The sequence below is a fragment of the Ovis canadensis genome, chromosome 21 (assembly GCF_042477335.2).
Source record: "Ovis canadensis isolate MfBH-ARS-UI-01 breed Bighorn chromosome 21, ARS-UI_OviCan_v2, whole genome shotgun sequence".
Classification (NCBI taxonomy): Eukaryota; Metazoa; Chordata; class Mammalia; order Artiodactyla; family Bovidae; genus Ovis; species Ovis canadensis.
Genome location: NC_091265.1, coordinates 45,517,377 through 45,540,733, shown reverse-complemented (window position 1 = coordinate 45,540,733; position 23,357 = coordinate 45,517,377). Strand labels below are relative to the sequence as shown.

At 55.3% G+C, this 23,357-nt stretch overlaps 1 protein-coding gene across 6 annotated transcripts in view; it reads right to left on the bottom strand.

Moving 5' to 3' along the window:
• Window positions 1–20,410, bottom strand: part of ST3GAL4 (ST3 beta-galactoside alpha-2,3-sialyltransferase 4) — a 57,006-nt gene extending 36,596 nt beyond the window's left edge. The window contains exon 1 of one of the 6 annotated variants that reach the window (XM_069565446.1): window positions 19,662–20,410. Coding sequence is in view for 2 of the 6 variants with exons in the window: in XM_069565444.1 (XP_069421545.1) it covers window positions 7,993–8,031 (39 nt within the window). In the remaining 4 variants the exon portion in view is untranslated. Of the gene's footprint in view, window positions 1–7,992; window positions 8,567–19,661 lie in introns of those variants that run through there. The other 5 variants (XM_069565448.1, XM_069565447.1, XM_069565449.1 and 2 more) reach the window with 5 other exon arrangements.
• Between the last annotated feature and the right edge of the window lie 2,947 nt (window positions 20,411–23,357).

Below are 23,357 nucleotides of genomic sequence, written 5' to 3'. Positions count from 1 at the left end.
GAGCCCGTGAACCCGGCTCCCAGGAGCCCGTGAACCCGGCTCCCAGGAGTCTAAGCTAAAGGCCCTACAGGACTGGGGCTTGAAGCCACCGGTATGGCCAGTCCCCTCCCTCCCTCTGGCTTCCAGATGCCCCTTCTGAAGACGGTGGATGGCACCAGCCCCGTGGCATCCCATCCGGGGAGAGGTGACTGCAGCCTCAAGTGGCCAGACCAGGCCGAGGAGCGCTGTCAGCCAGGGGACATACACTGGATTTCAGACTCACTACCAAACACAGTAAACAATCACCTTAAAAACTGCTCACATTGAAAGTGTGTGAAAGCATGAAAGTGTTAGTTGCTCGGTCGTGTCCAACTCTTCGAGACCCCCATGGACTAAAGCCCACCAGGTTCTGCTGTTCATGGAATTTCCCAGACAAGAATACTGTGGTGGGTTGCTGTTTCCTCCTCGAAGGGATCTTCCCAACCCAGGGATGGTCCCTGGGTCTCCTTCATTGTAGGCAGATTCTTTACCTGCTGAGCCACCAGGGAAGCTTCATTTACACTGAGGTGGCCAACCAGCAGCCCACACTTCCCCTTGTGGGCGGCCCAGGGGAAAAAGCCTCAGCCTGACCTTCTGAGAGCCGTCAGTTTAGAAAGCAATCATATTTTTTTTTTAATTGTTTACATTGATCTCACACTGAAAGAGTCTTTTGTCTATACTGGGTTAAAATAGTAAAATTAACTTCACCTTATTTTTACTTTTTGAACATGTGGCTAAATTAACTTTTTTTTTTTTAATTTAAAATTACCTATGTGACTTGCTTTAGTGGTTCCCATTGCATTTCTATTGGACGGCACTGGACCAGTCTCCCAGGCCCCCTAGAAGCACCAGAAGCGTGGATGAAGGTGAATCCGCTTCTGGAGGGCTACCCTGCGGCTGGGAGGCCAAGGGCTCCTTTACACTGATTCTTGGTCAGGTTCTCAGGTTTCAAGTGCATGAGTCACAAAGACCCTCCTCTCCTCTGTCTACGTCCCCTCCGCGGAGGCACAGTTCAAGTACCACCTGGCCCACCAGCCCAGCCTCCACTCTGCCCGCACCTAACCTCCTCCTGACCCTGGCATCCCACCCGGGACTGGCTCTCAGCCCCTCCCTGCATGGCCCTCTTGATCAAGTAAGATGAAGGGAGGTTTCCTGGTCATAGGGTGTCTCCAGGCTTGGAGCCCTCCTGGCACCCCACAGGGTGTGCTGGCATCAGCTCACAGTGTGGTCCAGGCACCTTGGAGCTGGTAGTGATTGAAGTGAGTCAAAGGTAACAATAGCCAGTTCTGCAGAAACAACACCTTCTTGGTATAAAGTTGTGTTTGTAAGCACAGCATCATCCACTTGGCAAAAAAGCATGGCCTTGGCTGGCTCTTCCCAGGTGCCCAGAGGACCGCCGTGATGGCTGGCAAGCAGGTAAGGCGGAACTGCCTCCCCAGGACCTTGTCGCCTGCTCTGGCCAAAAGCTGTGACTGGGGGGGACTGGCCTCCCAGGACTGAACCCTGCCTTGTTCACTTACCAGACTATGACTTTGGGGAAACCACTAAGAATCCCTAAGCCTCAGTCTCCCAATCTGCAAAATGGAGGTAGAGAGTCCCTCCCAGGTTGGTTGTTGTGGTGAACAAGAGAAGGTAGGTAAAACACACAGGAAAAAGTGTTAGTCACTCAGTCGTGTCCGACTCTTTGTGACCCCATGAGCTGTAGCCCACCAGGCTCCTCTGTCTATGGGATTTCCCAGGCAAGAATACTCGAGAGGGTTGCCATTCCCTTCTCCAGGGGATCTTCTCAACCCAGGAACCAAACTTGGGTCTCTGGCTTTGCAGGCAGATTCTTTATTATTTGATCCTCCAGGGACATAGCAAACACCCAGAAAGAGTGACAGTACTCCTGCCTCGTGTGCTAAGTGGGATCCAAAGGCCGCAACTCTGTGGCATGTGGGTAGATCAGAACATCGCTGAAAAAACACTGTTTTTCAGTCTGTTTTCTGACCAAAAGCACAGCATTAAGGGCTGAACTTTATATGGTGCAGAACTGGATGCCAACTGAACTAAGGAAGTCCCGGGTGAATCACCAAGGCTTCACCCTTGGGGATTCCTAAACACACCCTCCTCCTAAACACACCCTCCCCTCCCCAAAGATAAAAATCTTAGCTTACAAGCCCCCATCTGCACCCCAATCCCACCTAAGGATGGAGGTAGAGGCGAGGTCAGAGTCAACAGTTTCTCATCTGGGTCCTTGTCGGGGTTGATTACAATAAAAACGGTGAGGGACCTGGTATCACTGGTGGGACCGGAGCCCAGGCTGCTCTCCCAGCCACGCCTCGAGGGTCCTGGTACTCAAGCTTCCTCCTGGCACAGGGCCCCAGGCTCCCCCATCACCCCCGCAGTCTGTTCCGCACCACTGCCCTGTTTTATCTCCGCTTGCAGCAGGTATACCACACCATCTCCCGTACTCAGGAGATCTGGCGACCCAGGAAAGCAGTGACTTCTTAGAGCCCACAGTATCTCCAGCACCAAATGTAACACCTGATGCGTGGCGGGTAAGTAACGAATATTGAAATGAACAGATGTCTAAATGAATGAGCAAATTAGCAGAACAAGTATGAACGGAAAACTTCGTCAAGTTAAAACATTCCAGACCCTTCCTTTGCAATGACCTGGGCAAACAAGGCGCCGGGGGCTTGTTAGAGGCTCAGTTCCGGACCCTGCAGAGCCAGCCAGGGCCATGCTTTTTTGCCAAGTGGATGATGCTATGCTTACAAACACTCCTTTATACCAAGAAGGTGTTGTTTCTGCAGAACTGGCTATTGTTACCTTTGACTCACTTCAATCACTACCAGCTCCAAGGTGCCTGGACCACACTGTGAGCTGATGCCAGCACACCCTGTGGGGTGCCAGGAGGGCTCCAAGCCTGCAGATACCCTGTGACCAGGAAACCTCCCTTCATCTTACTTGCTCAAGAGGGCCAGCCTGGGCTAACACCCCAGCTGGCAAGCTCCAGACCTCCAAGTACCCTTGGCCTCCTGAAAGTGGAGGAAAGGGGTCTGGACACAGACTTGGGGTTCAACCCAGGTGGTCATGGGGCCGGGTGTCCCTCAACAAGGTTCAACATGTCCTGGGCCTCACTTCTCATCTGGGAAATGAGAGCAGCAAGAATATGTTCTCAGAGGCGTGGGAGACTCAAAACACAGCCCAGGATTGACAGCCCGCAGCCTCCATACCGGCCAGGTCCAGAGAAAGCACTTGGGAGCTGGAAGGTGACTCCTGGTCTGGGCCGCTCCCCTGTCCCCCAGCATGTGGTAGTCCCTCTCTGTTCAAGGTCTGCCCCAGCCCAGCACGGAGAAGAGACCACAGCACCATCTGCAACCACAACCATAACTGCACTCACCTCTCCTCCCAGCTGCTGGGGCCACTGCATACGCTGCATGGGGCACACAGCTGCCCAGGGAAAGGGCACTGCCACTGAGACTCTGCGTGAACTAAACGTGATCCCATGTCCTAGCCAGGCCCAGGGTGCGCTGCTGGGGTGGGGAGAACATGGGATGGAGAAGAGGAATGAGGCTTCACTGGAGAAGCCACTCTCCCTTTTTGGGTATATCACCTCCTAGAGAAGGTGCCCAGACCCCAGATCAGACCCCTCTCCTGAGCAGTACCCCATTTGCAGAACATATCCTCACAAAACTGCCCAGCCACAGGCAGAGGCGGTGGTGTAGTGGTAAAGAGTTTTGGCCTTGGACAAGTCAGAGATGGCACATCATCAACAAATACCTGGATATAGCAGTAATCCTTCCAATCAAACAGGAAAAGACCAAGAAACCAAAGAGAATAAAGCAAAGGACAGGAGAAGGCAATTCACAGCTTAAACCCACACACCTCATAAATGCCAAAAGATGTCCAGCCTCACTAAGTGACCAGGGGATGCAGATTAAAACCAAACGTGACTTCTTGCACACTGGTGGCAGGAGTTCACTGACATAAGGCTTAGAACAGTAATTCATAGCGTCTATTAATAGTGAAGCTGCTGCTGCTGCTAAGTCGCTTCAGTCGTGTCCGACTCTGTGTGACCCCATAGACGGCAGCCCACAAGGTTCCCCCGTCCCTGGGATTCTCCAGGCAAGAACACTGGAGTGGGTTGCCATTTCCTTCTCCAATACATGAAAGTGAAAAATGAAAGTGAAGTCGCTCAGTCATGTCCGACTCTTCGCAACCCCATGGACTGCAGCCCACCAGGCTCCTCCATCCATGGGATTTTCCAGGCAAGAGCACTGGAGTGGGGTGCCCTCGCCTTCTCCGAGAAATGCCTTAAATGTCCACAAACAGAGGGACAGCTGAACAAACTCTGTATCATCACACAATTAAATACTATACAGTAACTTAAACTGAAAAATTCCTCATATGGATCTATTAGGATAAACCTGATGCTTAAGCTTTTTAAAATGCTGTCAAAGGATACAAGTAGTGTGATCTCATTAACTTTAAAAACACATAAAACAAGACTATACAGATGGTATGTGAGCTATAAGAATTTTAAAAAAACGTGGAGATTGACATGTGCACACTGCTACATTTAAAACAGATAACCAACAAGGACCTACAGTACAGCACACTGGGAACTCCACTCAGTGCTATGTGGCAGCCTGGAAGGTGGGAGTCTGGGGGAGAATGGATACAGGTATATGTACGGCTGAGTCTCTTGGCTGTTGCCACAACACTGTTAATCAGCTATGCTCCAATATAAAATTAAAAGTAAAAAAAAAAAAAAAAAAAGGAGGAATCACCCAACTCTTGGTGACTATTACATTCACCAAGAGATCAAATAGACTGGGATGGATTATAGAGTCAGGGCTCTGTTCTAGTCTTCTAAACACTTTATTCCTTTTAAAACATCAGATATAATATGCAAAAACATTAACATCTGCAAATCTGGCTGTCATATGGGAATCTGTTATGCTTTCCATTTTGAAATATTTTTATATTGAAGACACGGAGTTACAGATTTTAAGTCAAAAATTCAGAAGCTATAAAAGAAAAGGGAAATTCAACAACAAAAAGATTTAAGGAGCAGAAGGGAAGGAAGAATGGGGAAAGAGAGAGAGAGGGAGAATGAACAGTTAAAAGACAAATGACAAACGAGGAAAAGTACCCCCCTAACATATGCGTATCAGACCAAAGAATTCCCTTTAGCCTATAATCTGCTCATGCAAGTCAATAAGGAAACAAGTCAACAAATCAAACAGAGAAACAGGCAAAGGACATGAATGAGCAGCTTACAATACATAATATAATGGCACAGAGGAAAGGCTTGTTCTTCACTGATCTTAATAGCAAAGCTCCAGAGGGCTGCCAGAGCTGGAGGAGGTGGGGAACAGACCCTTTCTAAGATCAGGGGTGAATCATGGTGACCTTTTTGGAAGTGACTTGGCAATATCTGTTGAAATCCCCTTAGCCTGGGAATTCCATCGTTACTTCTACAGAAAAGTCTCCTGTGTCTGCACGAACATTTCCATCATGATCTTTACACACAGTATCATTTGCAACAGCGAAAGATGTAAATGACTTGAAAATCTACCGAAAATCCACAAGGACCTGTTTAGAAGCGACAGCACACAAATAACGCAAGAAACACTATGCAGCTGTGAAAAGGCGGATGCACGTGTCAACACAACGCCACCAGAAGACCTCCCAAGCACACGACGAAACTCCAGAAAAGCAGGTGGAAAGCAGTGTTCCGTGTATCTCCAACGCCCTTCGACCAAATGACTTACATGCTGACGTGGCTATGTCTCCACAGGAATCGAATATTCAAAGAATGCAAAGGAACTAAGAGAGCAGGGGTGAGAATGGGAGAGAGACCTTCTTTATGTTTAAGACCTTTTACACTTAATTTTTTTTTTTATGCGACACACTTTCAACTCAAGTTCTGCTAAAAGGAAAAGAGAAGAAGGGAAAAAAAAAAATAAGGAATGTAAACTCTGGCGTACTTACACACCTGGACCTGAATTCCAGATCAACCACTTACTGGCTGACAAGTACCAAACAAGTCACCTCTCTGGATCCCAAGTTCGTGTCCAATGGAGATTAAAAACGAGGCCCTCCCTCCTGGGGTGGCTGGACAGGCTAGGTGAGAGGAGCTCCAAGGTGGTTATCATAGAAAAGTAGAAGCTGCTGGTCTCAGACTGCAGAACACACTTTGTCTTTCCCTCTCAGGGGTCCAGCAGACACGAGCCCTTCTTGTCTCTCTTTGCGTCCCACTCTGCAGACAGGGAATGACAGGGGCAGCCGGGCACAGCCCTACATGCTGGGTGTAGGGCCGAGCCTGGGTGGGGAGTGGGGCTGAACCCCAGCCCTCCCTCAGCTGGTCAAGCCATCACCTGGTACAGAGCTATGTCCAATTGCAGGGGTCATTCATCCTGCTTTCCATAACGTCCCTGTATGGGCTAGGAGCTACCTCATTTACAACAGGCAATTAAACACTCCTCTGTAATCCCTGCCAAGTTACAAGGAGCCCAATGCAAAGATCTGAGTGTACACTGGAGTGTGGGGGGTGTCCTGTGAAAGCCGGCATCATCAGCTCATTTGTCGTATTTACACTTCTGTGTCACTTCCTCTGAACTCAGATACCCTTTTTTTTTACCAGCAGATGTGGTTTCCAGGGAAAGAGTTCTGCCACCTTTGGCCCACTGGTACCCACTTCCTGAACTTCAGGCTGCTGGGCAATGTTCTAAGTAAAGGTTGCCCTGAGGACCGATCCTGGGCAGGGCCAAGAGTCCCAAGGGGATACCTCCCTGTCCCCTGCTTTCCTCAGAAGGGCGAGTCAGCAGGAACAGCCCTGAACCAAGGCAGGCTGGGGGTGTGAGGCCTCTGGGGACATGGGCAGGCCAAGGAGCACAGAAGAACTACGAGCTGATGAGCACTGTGGGCCTACTGCACCCGGGGTGCTGACTTGGGCACTGAACTACAGCAGGGAACCAGGTAACAGGCCCAGGCTCCTGCAGCGTGCGCGTGGTGGGGAAGACACCCTAGGACCACAAAGACAAATGAGAAACAGCAATGGTGAAACACAAGGGTGAGGACGATAGAATAGGGCAGTGGAGCAGAGAGAGACCGGCGTACCTTAGGACAGAGAGTCAGCAGGTCCTCGGCTTAGACCTCAGACAGTGGAAAGGAGGGGGTGGAAGGAGGGCTGGCACTGAGGGGAGCGGAGTTTCCAACCAAAGAGAAGAGCAAAAGACCCTGAGGCTTGTCAAGTATGAGTAACAGATACAAGTCCCAGGTGACCAGAGATGGGGAGGAAGGGCCGGTGGTGGTGCCAGGGAGGCTCGCTGACGGGGTAATCCAGGACGTCACAGGCCACCCCGGAGCCTGGACATTACTCATGGTCCTTGAGAAGTCACCAGAGGGTATTAATAGAGGCATAACCCTCTGGATTCAGTTTTTAAAAGATCCCTGCGGCTGTCCAGCAGCTCTTGTGTGTCATCTTATTTAATTTTTTAAACACTCTATATGGTAGGGCTTCCCAGGTGGCCCAGTGGTAACGAATCCCGATTTACAGACAAGGAAACTGAGGCACAGAGAGACACATGAAGGGTTCCTGAGATCTCCAGAAATAAAGACTTCAAGCAGTCTGAACTGCTCACTCTCTGGCACCCATGAATTGGGGTGAGCTGTCTAGGGTCACTCTGGACAAGCTCCTACATCTCCTGGGCCTCAGATTTCTCATCTGTAAAATGGGAGCAGCAAGAACAAGTTCTGGGAGGTTTGGGAGCCTCAAAACGCAGCCCAGGATTGAAAGCCCGCAGCCTCAGTACCAGCCTGGCCCAGAGCAAGCACTTGGGCCCTGGAAGCTGAAGGACGCTCTTGGTCTGGGCCTCCCCCAACGGATGGCAGTCCCTCTCCACTCAAGGTCTGCCCCCAGCCCGGCATAGGGAGGGGTCCACAGCTCCCGCCTGCCACCACAACCACGTGCACACTCACCTCTCCTCCTGGCCACTGGGTCCACTGTACACACTGCATGGAACACACACAGCTGCCCCGGGGTGCAGGGGGGGGCCACTGACTGCCACCCACACTCTGCCTGCACTCACTACACGGGGATCCCACGTCGGAGCCAGGTGGAGGTCTCAGCGGAGAAGCTGCCTTCCCTCTGCAGGCACAGCCCCTCCTGGAGAAGATGTCATGCTCCAACGGGGCGTGGCCACAGCCCCTGAGCCAGCACCGCAGAGTGATACCCCTTCTCCAAGCCACACCTCCGCCCCCCAGCTCCAGGGGCAGCGCCCTCTCCACTTGAGCTTCAGCTCAGTCCAGCGTGGTGTCCCCCTCTCCAGAACCGGAACTCCCAAAGTCCCCTGGCAGGGCAAAGGTCAGTCCACGTCGGAATTCCTAGTAGGAGCCCAACAAGGTCAAGGCCACAGAGGGCAAGAGCGGAGGGCTGTGCATGCTGACCGTGTGGCGGGTACACAGCCCCCAGGGTGGGGTGCCTAGAGGAGAAATGAAACCGTGGAGAAGGAAAACATGACCTCTGCTTCCTGCATCAGCCTGTCCCCTGGGAGTAAAGATCGGGTGAGAGAGACCCTTTTGAAGTCCTTTTTATACTAGTAAGGCTTTTCCACAAGTTAGTTGTACATTCAACTCTCCTCGAAGTAAAGGTTACCCATGAGGGAAGGGATGGGCGACTAGACTTCTAGGTGTCACTGGGGAATGTGTAGACCGCCCCCAGCCGCCCCAGCCTCAGCAGTGATCCCTCTGGGGTAGGGCCAGAGCAGAGAAGGTGTAACTGCTGGGAGGAGGGTCAGCCCATTAAATATGACCCAGGGTCTCCTTGGCCAGGGCCTCCTGCAGGAGAACCCACAGCCCCATCCCCATCCCAGAGCCAGAAGGCACCCAGAAGACACTCTGAGCTCTTTTTCAAGCTCTGGTCCACTCAGACCCTGTGTGTCGAAACCTACAAACACATCTCTGAGCACAAACACATGAATCCCTGCTCAAACACAAGAGCATGCCCCAGAATAAATCCTGGGAATACACAGGAACTGACTCCTACACACACACACACACATACACACACACACACTTCCTCCTCCTCCCTGCCCACCCTACTCCCAGCCCCAACATACAGCTTCTGGGGCCAGCTGGGCCCCTTCTGCCAGGGTACTCTCTTCCCTCATCTCTCGAGGAGGGCACTGCCCACCGGCTTCCTTCAACTTCGGCTCCAGCTCCACCGGCGTTTGTTTGTCAGGCTGCAGGTCCCTTGGGCCATCAGCCAAGGAGCCTGAGCTTCGGGAGGAGCCAGGAGTGGCTGAACCAGCCCTCTGGGGAGCTCTGCATCTCCAAAAGTTGAGTAAAGGGAAACCCTGGGCTCCTGGCTCGGGGCGGCCAAGCCCAGCTCCCTGGCCAGGAGCCCCACACCCCTGTCGGACTCAGAGGTACCTGGGAAGGTGAGTCGTGGGGGAGGCAGGCTGCAGGAAAGCAAGGGAGGAGGATACACAGTCTTGTAAAGGTGTCCTCAGGGGTGGGGGAGTGTCCTGGGGCAGCCGGTGGCCAAGGTCAGACAGGGGGCGGAGGCCACTGCCCCAGAGGAGGATGTCCCCGCCAGCCCCTCGTGCTCACTCACCACCCTCCTGGCCTGTCCCAGCCTCTCTGCACCTGCAGCTAATCATCCACCCACATCCGCCCGCACACAAATCCAGGACACGCCCCCACTCACCTCCTGCCCCATAAGAGCCCCTGTGGGCTCAAGCCCTAAGGCACGAGCAATTCCACACTCAACCTGGCACCCAGTCCTGGGGGTGGAGGAGGGCAAGACTGGGGCAGTCAGGGCCTGGGGACTGAGGATTCCGGAGTCTCGGGCTTGCTCGGCCGGTTTGTGCCTCATCCACACCACCTCTCTCCAACCCCCTCTCCCCAGAGCTGCTGGCCTGGGGTTCCACAGGATGCCCCTGGGCGGGCACCCTAAGTCTAATGGAGGCTGGTGCCCAGCGTCAAGCCAGACCACTGGATGTGTCACTCGGTCCCAGGAAAACCCTGGGCTCCGCCAGCAGCTCCTCCCCTCTGCCCTTTTGAGAGCCGTCCTTGCTCTCAGGCTGGAAGGGTGGCCTGTGCACGAGCAACCCCTCAGGGCCAGCTCACACCCGAGGCTCCTTCCAAGGGAGGTGGGGCCATAAGCCGACTCGGAGCAACCGAGGCACGGAGGAGTCGCCGACCCTGAGAAGGCCCAGGAGGCCAGCCTCTGCGGGGCCCTGGCCCCGTCTGCAAGTGGGAGGCCCCATCCAGCCTCTTCTGAGAGCCCTCATTCTGCCTAGGAGCCGTCAGGATCAGGGTCCCAGGACACACCCAAGCCTGGCCAGCCCACCTGGCCTTCCCAGCCTGTCAGTCCAGCTGTTCTAGAAAGGGAACATTTTCTTCTCACTCTATTTGGATAGCTGCAGGGACAGCCACAGGGAGCAAAGAGGGTCTGATTATTGATGGAGGCGGGGTGCAGGGCCACCGGCCTCTGAAGGGGCTGAGGGCCTGGACCTGGGAGGCCTGGGCCCTGCTCCCCGACAGGGTCAGGGCCCCTCAGCACCACCACAGAGAGAGTAGCTGGAGGGGCTCCCCAGGCCCAGGTCCTGGGAGACGGACTCCCATCTTTAGGGAAAGTGATCGGTGACCAGGTCGGGTGAGGACACCTCTCAGGCCCAGGCCCCATCCCACCCCCGTGCTCCACTCCCCTCCTCTGCAGGTCCCAGGCTGACAGCTGGGGGCTCCAGCAAGGCATCCACAGGACAAAGCCAGAGGACCTGGAAGCCGATCTTCTTCCCTGGGAGGCAGGAAGTGGAACCGCGGGGTTGAGCTGAGCCTCTCCTCCCTCCACACTCCTGTCTACCTCCTCGACAGCCGGTCTCGCGCGTGCCTCTCCGCTCTCCTCCCAGTCCTGTCCCCTTCTAGCTGCCCCGTCCTGGTGTCTCCATGTCCCCATCTCCAACTTCTCCTGCCTGCCTCCCCCGCCCCGGTTATGTAAGGGGCCCGGGAACACACAGAGGGAGCTTTGTTGTCAAACCAAATCCATACGGAGCCGGGAACGGCCAGCGCAGCTGTTCACCATTCCCTCCGCCTTGGCAGGGGTGAGACGCCGGGCAGGAAGCCCCCACACGCCTCCCTTTTGGAGGGTGGGGGGCGAACGCTGGCCCCAGGGCCCCCAGGCAGCTGAGCGGGTGGACAGGGATCAGTCACCATCGCGTGGGACCACAGCAGGGGACCAGTTGGCCCCCAAGACACAGCAGAGCCTGGGTGCAAAGCCAGGGCCCCAACGCCCAGAGAGGAGAGCTCAGGGCTGGGACAGGGCTGCACCGTAAAGGCCTAGAGGGGCACCCAGACCAACACAAGTGCACCCTATTCTTGTCCACCCATGGGTGCAGGCCTGTGTTCTGTCAGGCACACAACCCATGGACACACTCATCTGTGCTCACTTGAAAGGCATCTGAGCAGAACTCTCCTCTCTGCTCTGACCAGCCTCCGCCACCCCAGGTACCTCTGGGGAAAAGCCTTTGTGCTCTGGAGAGAAGAGGGTGGGGGTCAGAGGTCAGAGGCCAGAGAAGCTCCACCAGCCCGCGTTTCTTGGCAGACCCTCTAGGTCCAGGATGAGAGCCTGACTTCCCGCCCAGGAAGATGTCCAAGGAGGCAGGTGAGGGCCTAGGAAGCTAAGCCTAAGATGAGAGCATCAGCACCTGGGGGCAGCAGGCCGTAGCCCTTCACCAAACGCAACTGCTGGACGAGCCATCTCAGTCAAAAACGCTAGGGCTGCCAAGGAGGAGGCCCTCCGGAGTCTCTGTGGCCCGCAGGGCGCCCGCCCGGCCCACCCGAAGTCCAGCTGCCACGTTAAGCAGAATGGTGTGGGTGCCAAGACCTGCCCTGCGGCAGGCGGGGGCAGAGGGGCAAGGGAAAGAAGGGAAGGCAGACACAAAGGAAGAGGGGTAGTTGGAGGAGAAGGAGAAAGAAATCAGAAGGAGGAGGGAGGGGAGGCGGTGGCAGTGTGGGGGGCTCAGAAAAAGAGAAAGAGGAAAAGGACCAAAGACAGGACTAAAGGAAAAGGGGACACGGCAACCCACTCCAATATTCGTGTCCTGGAAAATCCCGTGGACAGAAGAGCCTGGCAGGCTACCATCCATGGGGTCGCCAAGAGTGGGACATGACTTAGCATAAAGGAGAAGTGAGAGAAGGGCCCACCCAGCCTGAGAGGATGCCCCCTGGCAGCCCTCCCACACCCTCTGAGCCAGACAGGTGGTCCAGGAGAAGCAGGACAGGGTAGGGGCACTTCCAGAGAACTGGTCCCAGCCCAGCCAGCCCCACCATCAGCCATGCTCCAGGGGTTTCAGCCTCAACAATCCTACATCTTTGGAACCAGAAGATAAACCATGACCTCAGAGAAAGGAGAGATGGGGGCAGGGGGGAGCACAGGAGAGGTAGCTCCTGCCTGGGGCAAGAATCCCTCAGTGACCTAGAACAGAGAGTTCCTTTTCTGAGTCTCAGCTCCCACCTTTGCAAAAAGGAGTTACCGAGAGGCTACTGTGTGCCATCCTGGTGCCGGGGATGCAACGGGAAGTCAGGCGGTCGAAGGTCCTGCCCCAGAGTCAGTTGAGGTCTCCCCAGCTCACGTCTATCATCTGTGCTGCGTGACCGATCCAGTGCACTGCACTGGTAGCCCTGTTATCAGACGTTCTGGTGGAGAATCAGAGCTCCAGACATGCCGAAGATCATACGGCCAGAGGCAGGCAGAGAAGACAGAGAGCACCTGCCTGGCTTTCTGGCCCCCAAAGAGAGTGATCTTCAGACTCTGGGCCCCCGCCCTGAATCACAGAAAGTGCACCAGCCAGCATTTACACAGCCGGACCCCAGGCGCTAGGACGTTATCAGATATGCACTCTAGAAGCAAAGGTCACCAGTGAAGAAAGGGATGGGCGGTCAGACTTCTAGGTGTTGCTGGGGAACGTGTAGCCCGCCCTCCGCGGCCCCAGTCTCAGTGATCCCTCTGGGGCAGGACCAGTGAAGAGTAGGTGGAACTGCTGGGAGGAGGGTTAATGCTTAGCCCGTCAAATATGACCCAGAGTCTCCCTGGCCAGGGGGTCCTGAAGCCTCTATGGGAAAACAAGGAGGCAGATCTGAGACCCCACAGCCCCATCCCCACCCCAGAGCCGGGAGGCACCCAGAAGACACTCTGAGTTCTTTCTCGGGTGATCTCTGCTCTGCTCTGGTCCACTCTGTGTTAAAACCGACAAACACATCTCTGAGCTCAAATACGTGGATTCCTGCTCAAACACACCCCAGAATAAATGCTGGGAATACACAGGAACTGACTCCAAAACACACACACACACACACATGCACTCGACCTGCCTTCCAGGCAGACAAGATAGAGAGCACCTGCCCAGATTCTCGGTCCCCAAAGAAAGTGCTCTGTGATTCAGCGCCCTGAATCACAGAAAGCGCACCAGCCAGCATTTACAGAGCCAGACCCCAGGCGCTGGGACGTTTGTGGAAATGAGCTCTCGTTCAGAGGTGCTAGTGCGGCCCTGCCCTCCCAGGCATCTGAGCCCCTCTGGGCTCACGGGGGAGTGGGGGACAGGGTCCGCTGATGTCACAGGTTGGGACTCGAGGGGTGTGCAGGGCCATCAGGGAAGCCTCAGGACGGGCTCGAGTTGGATGCTGAAGGACACCTGCAATCTAGGAAGGGGACTGCCACTGGCACCCAAGTCACGGTCAGGGGCCAGTGGAAGCAGAGGCCGGAGCCGAGGACGTGGACACGTGGCTGGGAGGTAAGAACAGTCCTACTGGAACCCAATGCGGGTTTTTGAATAAAAAGAGTTTTAAGTCAAGACACCCTCTGTCCCACTTTCAAATGCAATTTTATATGAGACTCCAATATGTAGAAGGAGTTGTTTGGGTTGAAGCAAAAATGGGGGTGAACACCTCCCAAGCCCTTACTCCTGACGTGAGGCCCTAGAGGGTTCCATTCCAGCAGTGCATTTCTTGGACCCAAATAGTGTCAGGCAGGAAGGGAGGTTAGGACCAGTCTGTGCAAGGACCTGAAGGCAGGGCTGAGGAAGGGGGATGGGAGCAAGAAGGTGACCAGCTGGCCCTGGTGTGGGGGCACAGAGGGGAGGCCCTCCTGGGGGGCAGCTCCTTGCTCATCCCCACCTCGAGGGGACCCCTGCTTGCCTCTCCCAGGTCTGAATAGGCTGCTGGGCCAGGTCCTCAACAGCCTGTCAAAGGCGAAACTCTTCTCCCTTCACCCCAAGAAAGTGTGTGCGCTCACAGTCAAATCCAACACTTTGCGACCCCACAGACTGCAGCCCACCAGGCTCCTCTGCCCATGGGATTGTCCAGGCTAGAAGACTGGAGTGGGCGGCCACTTCCTCCTCCAGGGGATCTCGCTGACCCAGGGATCGAACTCATGTCTCCTGCATATCCTGCATTGGCAGGTGGATTCTTTACCACTGGCTCCACCTGGGAAGCCTTCACCCTAAAAAATGGGGGGAGCGGAGCGGGGACATGGTGAAGACAAGGTCATATCCAATCTATATTCTCCATCCACTCACCAAACAAATATTTCCCGAGCATTTATTATGTTAGACACCATTCCAGGCAAGACTAACATAGCAAAGAACACGACAGTTTTCTGGAACTTACACGAAACCACTCAAGAATCAAGGAGGAAAATGCCTTGAAAGTTTGTAAACCCGTTCACACCACAAACATGCCCCTCCCATGCCTGCATCGCCTGGGGACCATCCCTGTCAGGGTCATGGTTGAACATCATCAGTGACACGGCAGGTTCCCCACCCACCCCCAGGCAGAGTCTTCTTCCTGGAGTCTCCAGATGGCTGCACTGAGGACCTTGTTCCCTCCCCTCCCTAAGCAAGGGAGCCCACAGAGCGCTGGAAGCACTGTTAAATGTGCCAGTTTTATTTTTCATCACGACAAAGGACGAAGCTTCATCTCTAGTTTGCTGGCTCTGAGTCACTTGCTGAGAACCCAAGGAAACAAGCCAGCTCCATTCTCACCTGCCCAGAGCTCCCAGGTCTCTGGGTCCCTGCCATTGCCCATCTGCCGCTGTTCCCTTCCCGTAACCTTCGAGCAAAGGGTCCCCGGGGCAGGGCCTCGCCACCCCCACTTCTCTCCTGCCAACCCTGGCAACCAGGCCTCCCTCCGCCTGATTGGAGCAACCTCTAAGAAGCAAAAAGGATGTGGGTCTTTGAGGATCCTCTCTGGTCTTGAGCCAGCCCAGGACGGGGTCCAGGAGCACCCTGGAACAAAGGCACCGCAGCCCGGTGGGAATCTAGGGGTGTCGGGAGCAGCTGCCAAGGCAGGTCCCCGAGCTCAGACCCCAGAGGACCCCCTCCCCATCCCCACGTGTCGCCACTGTTGCCGGATAAGGCCTTGTGGGCAGCAGCCAGGGAGCCGCATTTCCAAGGAATAGGAGCCGGCGGGCAGGCCAGATGGAAGCAATTACCGGCGGGAAAGCAGGAGAGGTGGGTGCTGGCAGGGGCTGGGAGGGGCTGCAGGAGCAGGGAGGGAGGAAGGGGAACCCGACCCTGCCCAGATGAGAGAGGCAGGGGTTTGGAAGCCCAGGACCAGCCAGGCCAGATGTGGGGTTCAGGGCCGTACAGAGTTCTGGACTGAGAATCAGGAGGGCCGTGTCCCCCTTGGTCACCAACACCCTGTAGCCTTGAGCAAACCCTTTCACACCTCCGAGACTCGTCTTCTTCACAGATCTCAGGGAAGGGTAAGATGAGCTTGGGGAACAGTAAAGAGCTGGGCTGAAAAGCACAAGATTTTGGATGCAGGCAGAGTCCCAGCTCAGCTGCTTAGGAGCTGTGTGACCTTGGCCAAGTGGTCTAATCTTCCCACGCCTCCCTGTCTTCATTTACAAATGGGCTTAATGAAAGGGTCACACGAAGCGATGTAAATAAGTGAACAGCACAGTCTTTTTTTTTTAGAGGTTTACTGGGCCAGGCTTTTAACAAGTGCTTGGTAGGTAAACTGTAACCACTTTTGTTATTCGCTAAGCCCCTTTTCACTAGAAAGCCAGGTATTTGTGAAGGCTGCCCCCGCGAAGGACACAGGGCAGACCATGGACGCAGGACCATCACTGGAGGCCCCGGAGCCTGCACCCTGGTGGAGGGCTCGGACCCACGGCAGAAGCAACGGTGAGCCAGCCCAACACTCTGCAAACAGCTTCCTGTCCTCTTTCTAGCAACCATGCTCCCCAACCTCCACAGGAGAGCAAGATCCCAGAGTCCCCAACCCGCTCAGGCTTAGGAGGTAAGCGGCACCAGCCCTTGCCCACCCTCGAGGTCTAAGTGGACACCTCCTCCAACCCCCCGTAGCAGCACCCTCCTCGCTCGTAGGCTTGGGGCAGAAGCCAGGGCTTCAAATTCCAGGACAATCACATCGGGTCTCTGCAGGGTGGCTTTGCGGGGGGTAGAGGTGGCAGAGATAGGGCAGTCATCTGGCTGCAGGGCTACTGGTCCCAGGCAAGCGGCCAATATTGAAAGAAAACCTGCAGCTCAGGATGGCCTTCCTCATCTGAAGAGCAATCAACACGGGGCAGCCCCTGGCAGAGTTTCCCCCTCTGCGGGCCTCAGGGGTGCCAGTCGGAGGCCCGTCGCACCTGCCTGGGGCCCAGGCATCACTACAGCTGCTCCCACTTGTAGCAAACACTTGACCACTTCCTCCATCTGTAGAATAAAGGGCGTCACACACACACACACACGGATTGTGGTACAGGTCAGGAGTGAACTGGAGTCCAGGCATGGCCAGCAGCCCCTCTTGGCACACTCAGAACAAGCGCGCACAAGTGCTGAGTGCCTCCAGGAAAGGGTGACCAAGGAGAGAGGGGAATTAATGACTACAGGTACCCAAATCTGCCCGCCCTAGGCACTTCATCAAGGAAACCAAAAGGACAAGAATGGAGAAGGACCTGAGGTGGAGAGGTGTGAGACGCTAGCTAGTTCCTGCAAAAGAACGCGAACCCCCAGGCAGCTAAGGAGTCGGGGGGCGGGGGAGGGTCAGGCCCTGCACACTTTCTGGGTGTCCCCCTACCTGACTGCCCTGCTTCCTAGCACCCAGGGTCCAATCCCCAGGGCCTGGGAACTCAGCTGGGTTCTGGTGGCTGTCACAAGCTGTAGGCCTGGTCCTCAGTCTCTGGGACCCTCTGGGACACTGATCTGAAGGATCCCTTTCAGGAGACTGGAGGTCCCCACCCCATCTTCATGGGCAGGGATCATGGTGTATTACTGCAAGGTGGAGGGACCCCTTCTCCATGACAGAGAGGTCAAACTGATGAGCCGCTCTGAGTGGAGGAGGCCACCCAGAGAATGCACCCACATAAGGCCTGGGTGGGCACACAGTGCAAGGTAGATGCCGGGCCAGAGTGGGTAAACCACAGATCATCACAGGGCCCAGGAAGGGAGGTCTGGCCCCAGCTGTAGAAAAGCGGGGAAGAAAGTGTTAATTGTCAGTCACTCAGTCGTACCCGACTCTTTGAGACCCCATAGACTGTAGCCTGCCAAGCTCCTCTGTCTGGAATTCTCCAGGCAAGGATACTGGAGTGGGTTGTCATTTCCTCCTCCAGGGGATCTTCCGAACGCAAGGATTGAACTCAGGTCTTCTGTTTTGCAGAGTCTTGACTGTCTCCTCTCTCGCAGGCAGAGCCACCAGGGAAGCCCTTCCTTTCTAGGACTTGTTACAGTTCTAAGAGGAGCAGATTCTCGGTTCTAAAACAGAAAACTGGATCCTAGGAATCTAAAAGGGCTGGGAGGGTGGAGAGGCCAAAGAAGTCTGTTTCTGAGGAGTGGGAGTGAGTCACTGCTCTGGGAAGGGAAGTGGGTGAGGGACGAAAGGGAAATCAGCTCAGAAGGCGCTGAGGACTGCCTTGGCCTGGGCCTCCACTCACGGGCAAGGGACCCTATGGCACCAAGCAGCAGCCCACTCCCAAGCCACGGACACTGCTCAGCCCCCAGCTCTAGCACGAGACCCCAGGCTACTTTCTAACTCCTCCTACCGTCCACCCTCCCCTCTGAAGCCCTGATGACCTGGGCTCTCGGGGGAAGGTCCAGACTCCTGGCTCTCCTTCGGGTACTGGGAGGGAGGCCCAGGGCCCAGGGGACAGCCTCAGATCTCCTGCCCAGGACATGGATGCTGAGGGACAGGGCACGAAGAGCCTCACAGTGGAGACTCAAACCAAGCCAGGTACAGGCCAGAGGGACCTGAGCCATGTCAACTCATGCAGGGGGTATTTGCTGATTAGCTCCCAGCAAAGAGAAGAACCCCCAGAAGTTAATTTCTAGGCTCCAAGCAGCTGGCACCTCGCGGGCAACCTCTCTAGGATTATGGGCAGACTTTGGAGAGTCTCTTTGGAGAGTGTGGGAGAAATGCTGCTAAGAGCAAATACTCACATACCTCTGCCTCTGTGCAGGTAACTTCCATGGCACTCAGCACCTTAACGATTCCCCACCCCCCCGACCCCACCCCGGAAGATGCCAGGGCGGTGGTCTAGACAGGGCGGGCGGCAGAGCACAGCTCAGGAGAGAGTGGCTTTGGTCTGTGCCTCTCTGCCACCTTAGCCGTGCCAGGCTCGTTCCCTAGGTTCCACAAAGAATAGGTCTGCCGGAACTTGGCTTCCACACTGTGCCTCCACCCCCCACCCCACCCCGGGGGATGGACAGCACAGGCTGCCCTGAGAAGCGAGAGGGTATGCCAGCCTGTGGGTGGTCAGGAGGTCAGACAGGCACAGCTGAGCCCCCGGACACTGTCTGCAGCCCCAGCCCTCTGGCGGGAGCTCCCTACCCTGGCTCAGGACCGAGTCTGGGGGACAGGGGAGCAACAGCAGTAGATGAGGCCTCAGATGGCCCAGGCAGAGCCTCCCCCAAGACTGGCAATGGAGGGGCCAGTGCTGACAGGCATGCTGGCAGCTGAAGGTTTTGCCAGGGAGGTCCCAGCCTGCAGGGGCCCCAGGGGGGCACCCAGCACTGACAACTGAGCCCAGAGACTCTACCCGGGACTGAACTCCACCCCAACCCCATCCCTCCCCACTGCCCACCAGCCAGGCAGGTCCCAGACACAGTATCCTAGGCCCAAAGACCCCCAGGAATGTGGACTGGTGTCTTGGGCACGGCCAGCCTGCAGCTAGCGACCCCGACGCTTGGGCTCTGCTTGGCGACCTTGGGTTTCCTGCACACAGGCGGCCCCAGCAGAGCCTGTCAATTCCAGCCAAGCCAGCCCGCCGACCTCCTGGACCTGGTGGGGCAGTTGTGGGGAGCAACCGCGGCTCAGAGGATGCCCAACGCGGAGGCGGGGAATGGGGGGGCCTCTTCCGCCTCGGCGCAAGGCTGGGGGCTAGAAACTTTCCAGAGAGGAGGACCGTCCCGTTCGCTCACTCCCAGGGAGCAAAGACAATTGGCTTTCCGTGGAAAATCCCATCCAGGGCAAGGAATCCCTGGGCTGTGGCCGCCCTTCCGGGACCCGGACCGGGACCGCGCGGCGCCCACGTGCCCAGCCCGACCACCTCCCCTATCGCGGCGCCGGGCGGGGTACCGGGCGGCCGGGACCCGGAGGTGCTCCCCTCCCTCGCTGGCGGGCCCCACGGGGACCGGCCGCCGCGTACTCACCCTCGCGGGTGGCGCGGGGCGGGGCAGGACGGCTCCGCGCGCAGCTCAGATCCGCTAGGCGCACGGGCTGGAGGCGCGGCGACTCCGCTCGGCCCGGTCCCTGTCCCAGGCGCGGGGCCGGCCTGGGAGCGGGCAAGTCCGCCTGCTGGGAGGCGGGGGCCCGGGCCCCGGCGTGGGGCGGGGAAGGGGGCCGGACACGCTTGCGCACACGGCCGGGGAGCGGAGCGGGGAGCAGGCAGGCAGGAGGAGGAAGGGCGGGGTGGAGGAGGAGGAAGGGCTGGGGTGATCCCGCTTACGGGCGGGGCGGGTGGCCGCCGACTCCGGATAGTGCGCCGGCCCGGCGGAGCCGGCTGGCGGCGGCCCCCGGGGTGAAAGGAGCAGAGAATAGACCGAACCGGCGAGCGCGAAGGGATGTGTGTCGGGGGGTGCGGTGTTGTGGGGGAGGTGCGGTGTTGTGGGGGCGGGTAGGAGGAGACTGGTCGTGTGAGGGCGCAGAGTTCAGGCGGGCGCAGCCTGTGAGTAGCACCAGGATGGATGTGCCCAGCGCAGCCCATGCACACCCTCCTGGAAACAATGAGCCCTACAAAACGTGCTCCGCTCTCCCACGCGCGGAGCTGTGTCTTTCTCCCCTTCAGGAAAGTGAGGCACACCCTCTTCCACGCATAGTGGCCAGGTGCCCTGGTCGGAGACCTGCGCCCTGCCTTTGCACGAGTCTGGCCCTGCCACCCCCAAACTTCTCCCTCTGCACCTCCGGTGCACACCCCTTCTTGGCTTTGAGAAAGCGACTTAGTTTCTGTTCCTTACTGAAGGCGCCAGGCATCCTGCCCCCAGAGGAAAACCCCGCCAGGCCCTTAGCCTAGTGCCTGGGGCCCACCCACCCCAATCAAACCAGGAAACTACTTAGGCTGAAGAACCGTCCGGAAGTCACCGACAGGACAATCCCCAGACCCCAAGACACTCTCTCAGAGGTGAAGAGCCCTTAGTGTGAAGAGCTGGAGGAGGGGGGTGGAGTGGGGAGGGGGTAGCAAAGTTCCAAGGAAGATGTAAGACCCCACCCCCCAAGAAAGCTTAACCAGCTAGTGGCAAAGAGAAGGCTCCCGTGGACGCCCGCTCAAGGATAAGTTAGGATAGAAGCTAGTATAGATGAACCTATTTGCAAAGCAGAAATAGAGACACAGAGATAGAGAATAAATGTATGGACCCCAAGGTGGGGAAGGGGTGTGGAGCCAACTGGGAGACTGGGGTTGACATGTACACACTGCAGATGGTAGTGGTGGATTAGTTGCTAAGTAGTGTCTGACCCGTGAGGCCTCATGGACTGTAGCCTGCCAGACTCGTCTGTCCCTGAGACTCCTGACCCAGGGATGGAACTCATATCTTCTGTATTGCAGGTGGATTCTTTACCCCTGAATCCCCACGGGAGCCCATAATGACACATACTCACCCATATAGTATCATACAGAGTAGCCTGCAATGCAGGGGGTCCTTTATCAATAGTGGAGGGAAGCCCTACACTATTGATACTATGTATATAAAATAGATAACTAATAAGAACCCACCTATATTATAGTTCAGGGAACTCTACTCAGTGTCCTGGGGGTATAGGTATACACAGAGCTGATTCTCTTTGCTATACAGCAGAAACCAACACATTGTAAAGCAACTATATACTCCAATGATTTTTTTTTTTAACCAACAGATTTCATTTAATACTGATGTTAATACAAAATGTAATCAGATGCAAATGCCGTGTTACCGTGTTCTTAAAGTTGTTAAAAAGGGGAAAAATGTTGTAGGGTTTTATTTTCACCTTTCTTTTCCTAGCTGTCTTTTGTGTTCACACTCAGTCACTTCAGCCAAGTCTGACTCTTTGTGACCCAATGGACTGTAGCACACCAGGCTCCTCTGTCCATAGGATTCTCCAGGTAAGAATACTGGAATGGGTTGCCATGCCCTCCTCCAGGGGATTTTCCGGACCCTGGGATCAAACCCACATCTTTTATGTCTCCTGGTTGGCAAGCAGGTTCTTTACCATTAGTACCACCTGGAAAGCCAGGCTGTCTTTTAGGTAGAGATTTTTGGTCTGTTTACTTCTTATGTGTTAAAGAATTTGATTAGTCTTATGTACTTATAAATTCATTTTTTCTTGCAGTTAAACTGCATAAGACCTAAAATAATCTGTTTCTATTTTTATCTTTTTTATTAAATTTATTTCTTTTTAATTGAAGGGTAATTGCTTTACAGTTTTGTGTTGGTTTTTGCCAATCAACATTTGAATCGGCCATGCTGCTGCTGCTAAGTCGCTTCAGTCATGTAGAGTAAGTTAGCACACCATATGACTAAGTATAAGGCATGAGTAATTGACAAGGGGGGTTCACAGAAATGCCAGCTCTAAGTTTGCTTCAGCCGAAACTGGAGAGTTCATGGTCTGAGAAGAGGTAACCGAGGAAACACTCTGGCCTGCGTGAGCACAGCGAAGGAGGCAAGGTGAAGACAAGGGGCCTTGAGCGCGTCTATAGATGGCTGTTCATTCTAAATCACACCGTGCATGGGGGAGGTCTTTCCTACATCTCACCAGGGTCTAAATCACCAGTGTCCAGGCATAATTAATGCTTGGTTTTGTCAATCAAGCATTCACACAACAAATACTTATCTGGTATCGGCTCCAGCTCTGACAGAGTGACTCAAGTCCCTGCCAGGGGGCAAGGCTGAAGGGAGAGAGACCAGCCTCCCTGGTGCACGGGGTGGGGGTCAGAGGGGAGACACTGACCCAAAGTGAGTAAAGCAATATCCGAAGCGACTAGAATCACAGAGCTGAACTGTGAATCAACCTAGCTTTGCAACTTTGCAAACTCTTTAATGAACTCGGTCTAAACACAGCTGGCAGTTCTTGTTCTGAACCACATAAGCTTCACCCTGTGGGAAAAATCAAACTGAAGGGCCAGCTTTGCTCTTGGAGACCTGATTTCCAACTCTGCCTCGGTGACTAAATAGGTTTAATTTTCTTGTTAGAAAAAAAAAAAAATGGAAGTAACTGTAAATTATTCAAAGAGCTATTGTTGATGTGAAATTAGGCAATGCTATAAATTGCTCCAGCAGTATAAGGTAATGTTAAAAGTGTGTGCTCTTATCATACACGTGGCACCTCCTCCTCTAACCAATAAACTGTATTCAGCTCTCCTCCCTTCTTTCCCCAGCTTATCCCAGGCCTGGTTACTGAGTGCCCAGAAGCTAACTGTCATCTAGACTCCTCCCCTCAGGCCGCAGTGTGCTCACTCACGATTTTTTCCCTCTAGTTCTTTAACACAGACAGATGCTTAGCTGGCTGCCTAGAACCCATATCATCTACGGGCCAGGAGGAAAGTGATTCTGGTACTTTTTGCCTGAAGCCCCTCCCAGCCCACTTGCCCATCAGCAGGGCACTGGGAGTTGCTTAGCAAGAGGCAGTATGGTGGGGTGACCCAGCTTCAGCTCCTAAAACTGTTCGTTTCGGGGCCAGCTGTGCCCAGGATGAGTCAAGACACCCTGAGGATCAGTGGTCCAGATCCTGGCCCCCTTCCGAGCCATATTGCCTCCTTCCCCACCTCCAGAGCACCCCCTTTACCTCTCCGGTTCTGCCTCTGCTGTGGAGGAAGCTGGCGGACACAGCTCTGCTGGGGCACTCAGGGGGCCTCTCTCTCTAGGGAGCGGAGGGAG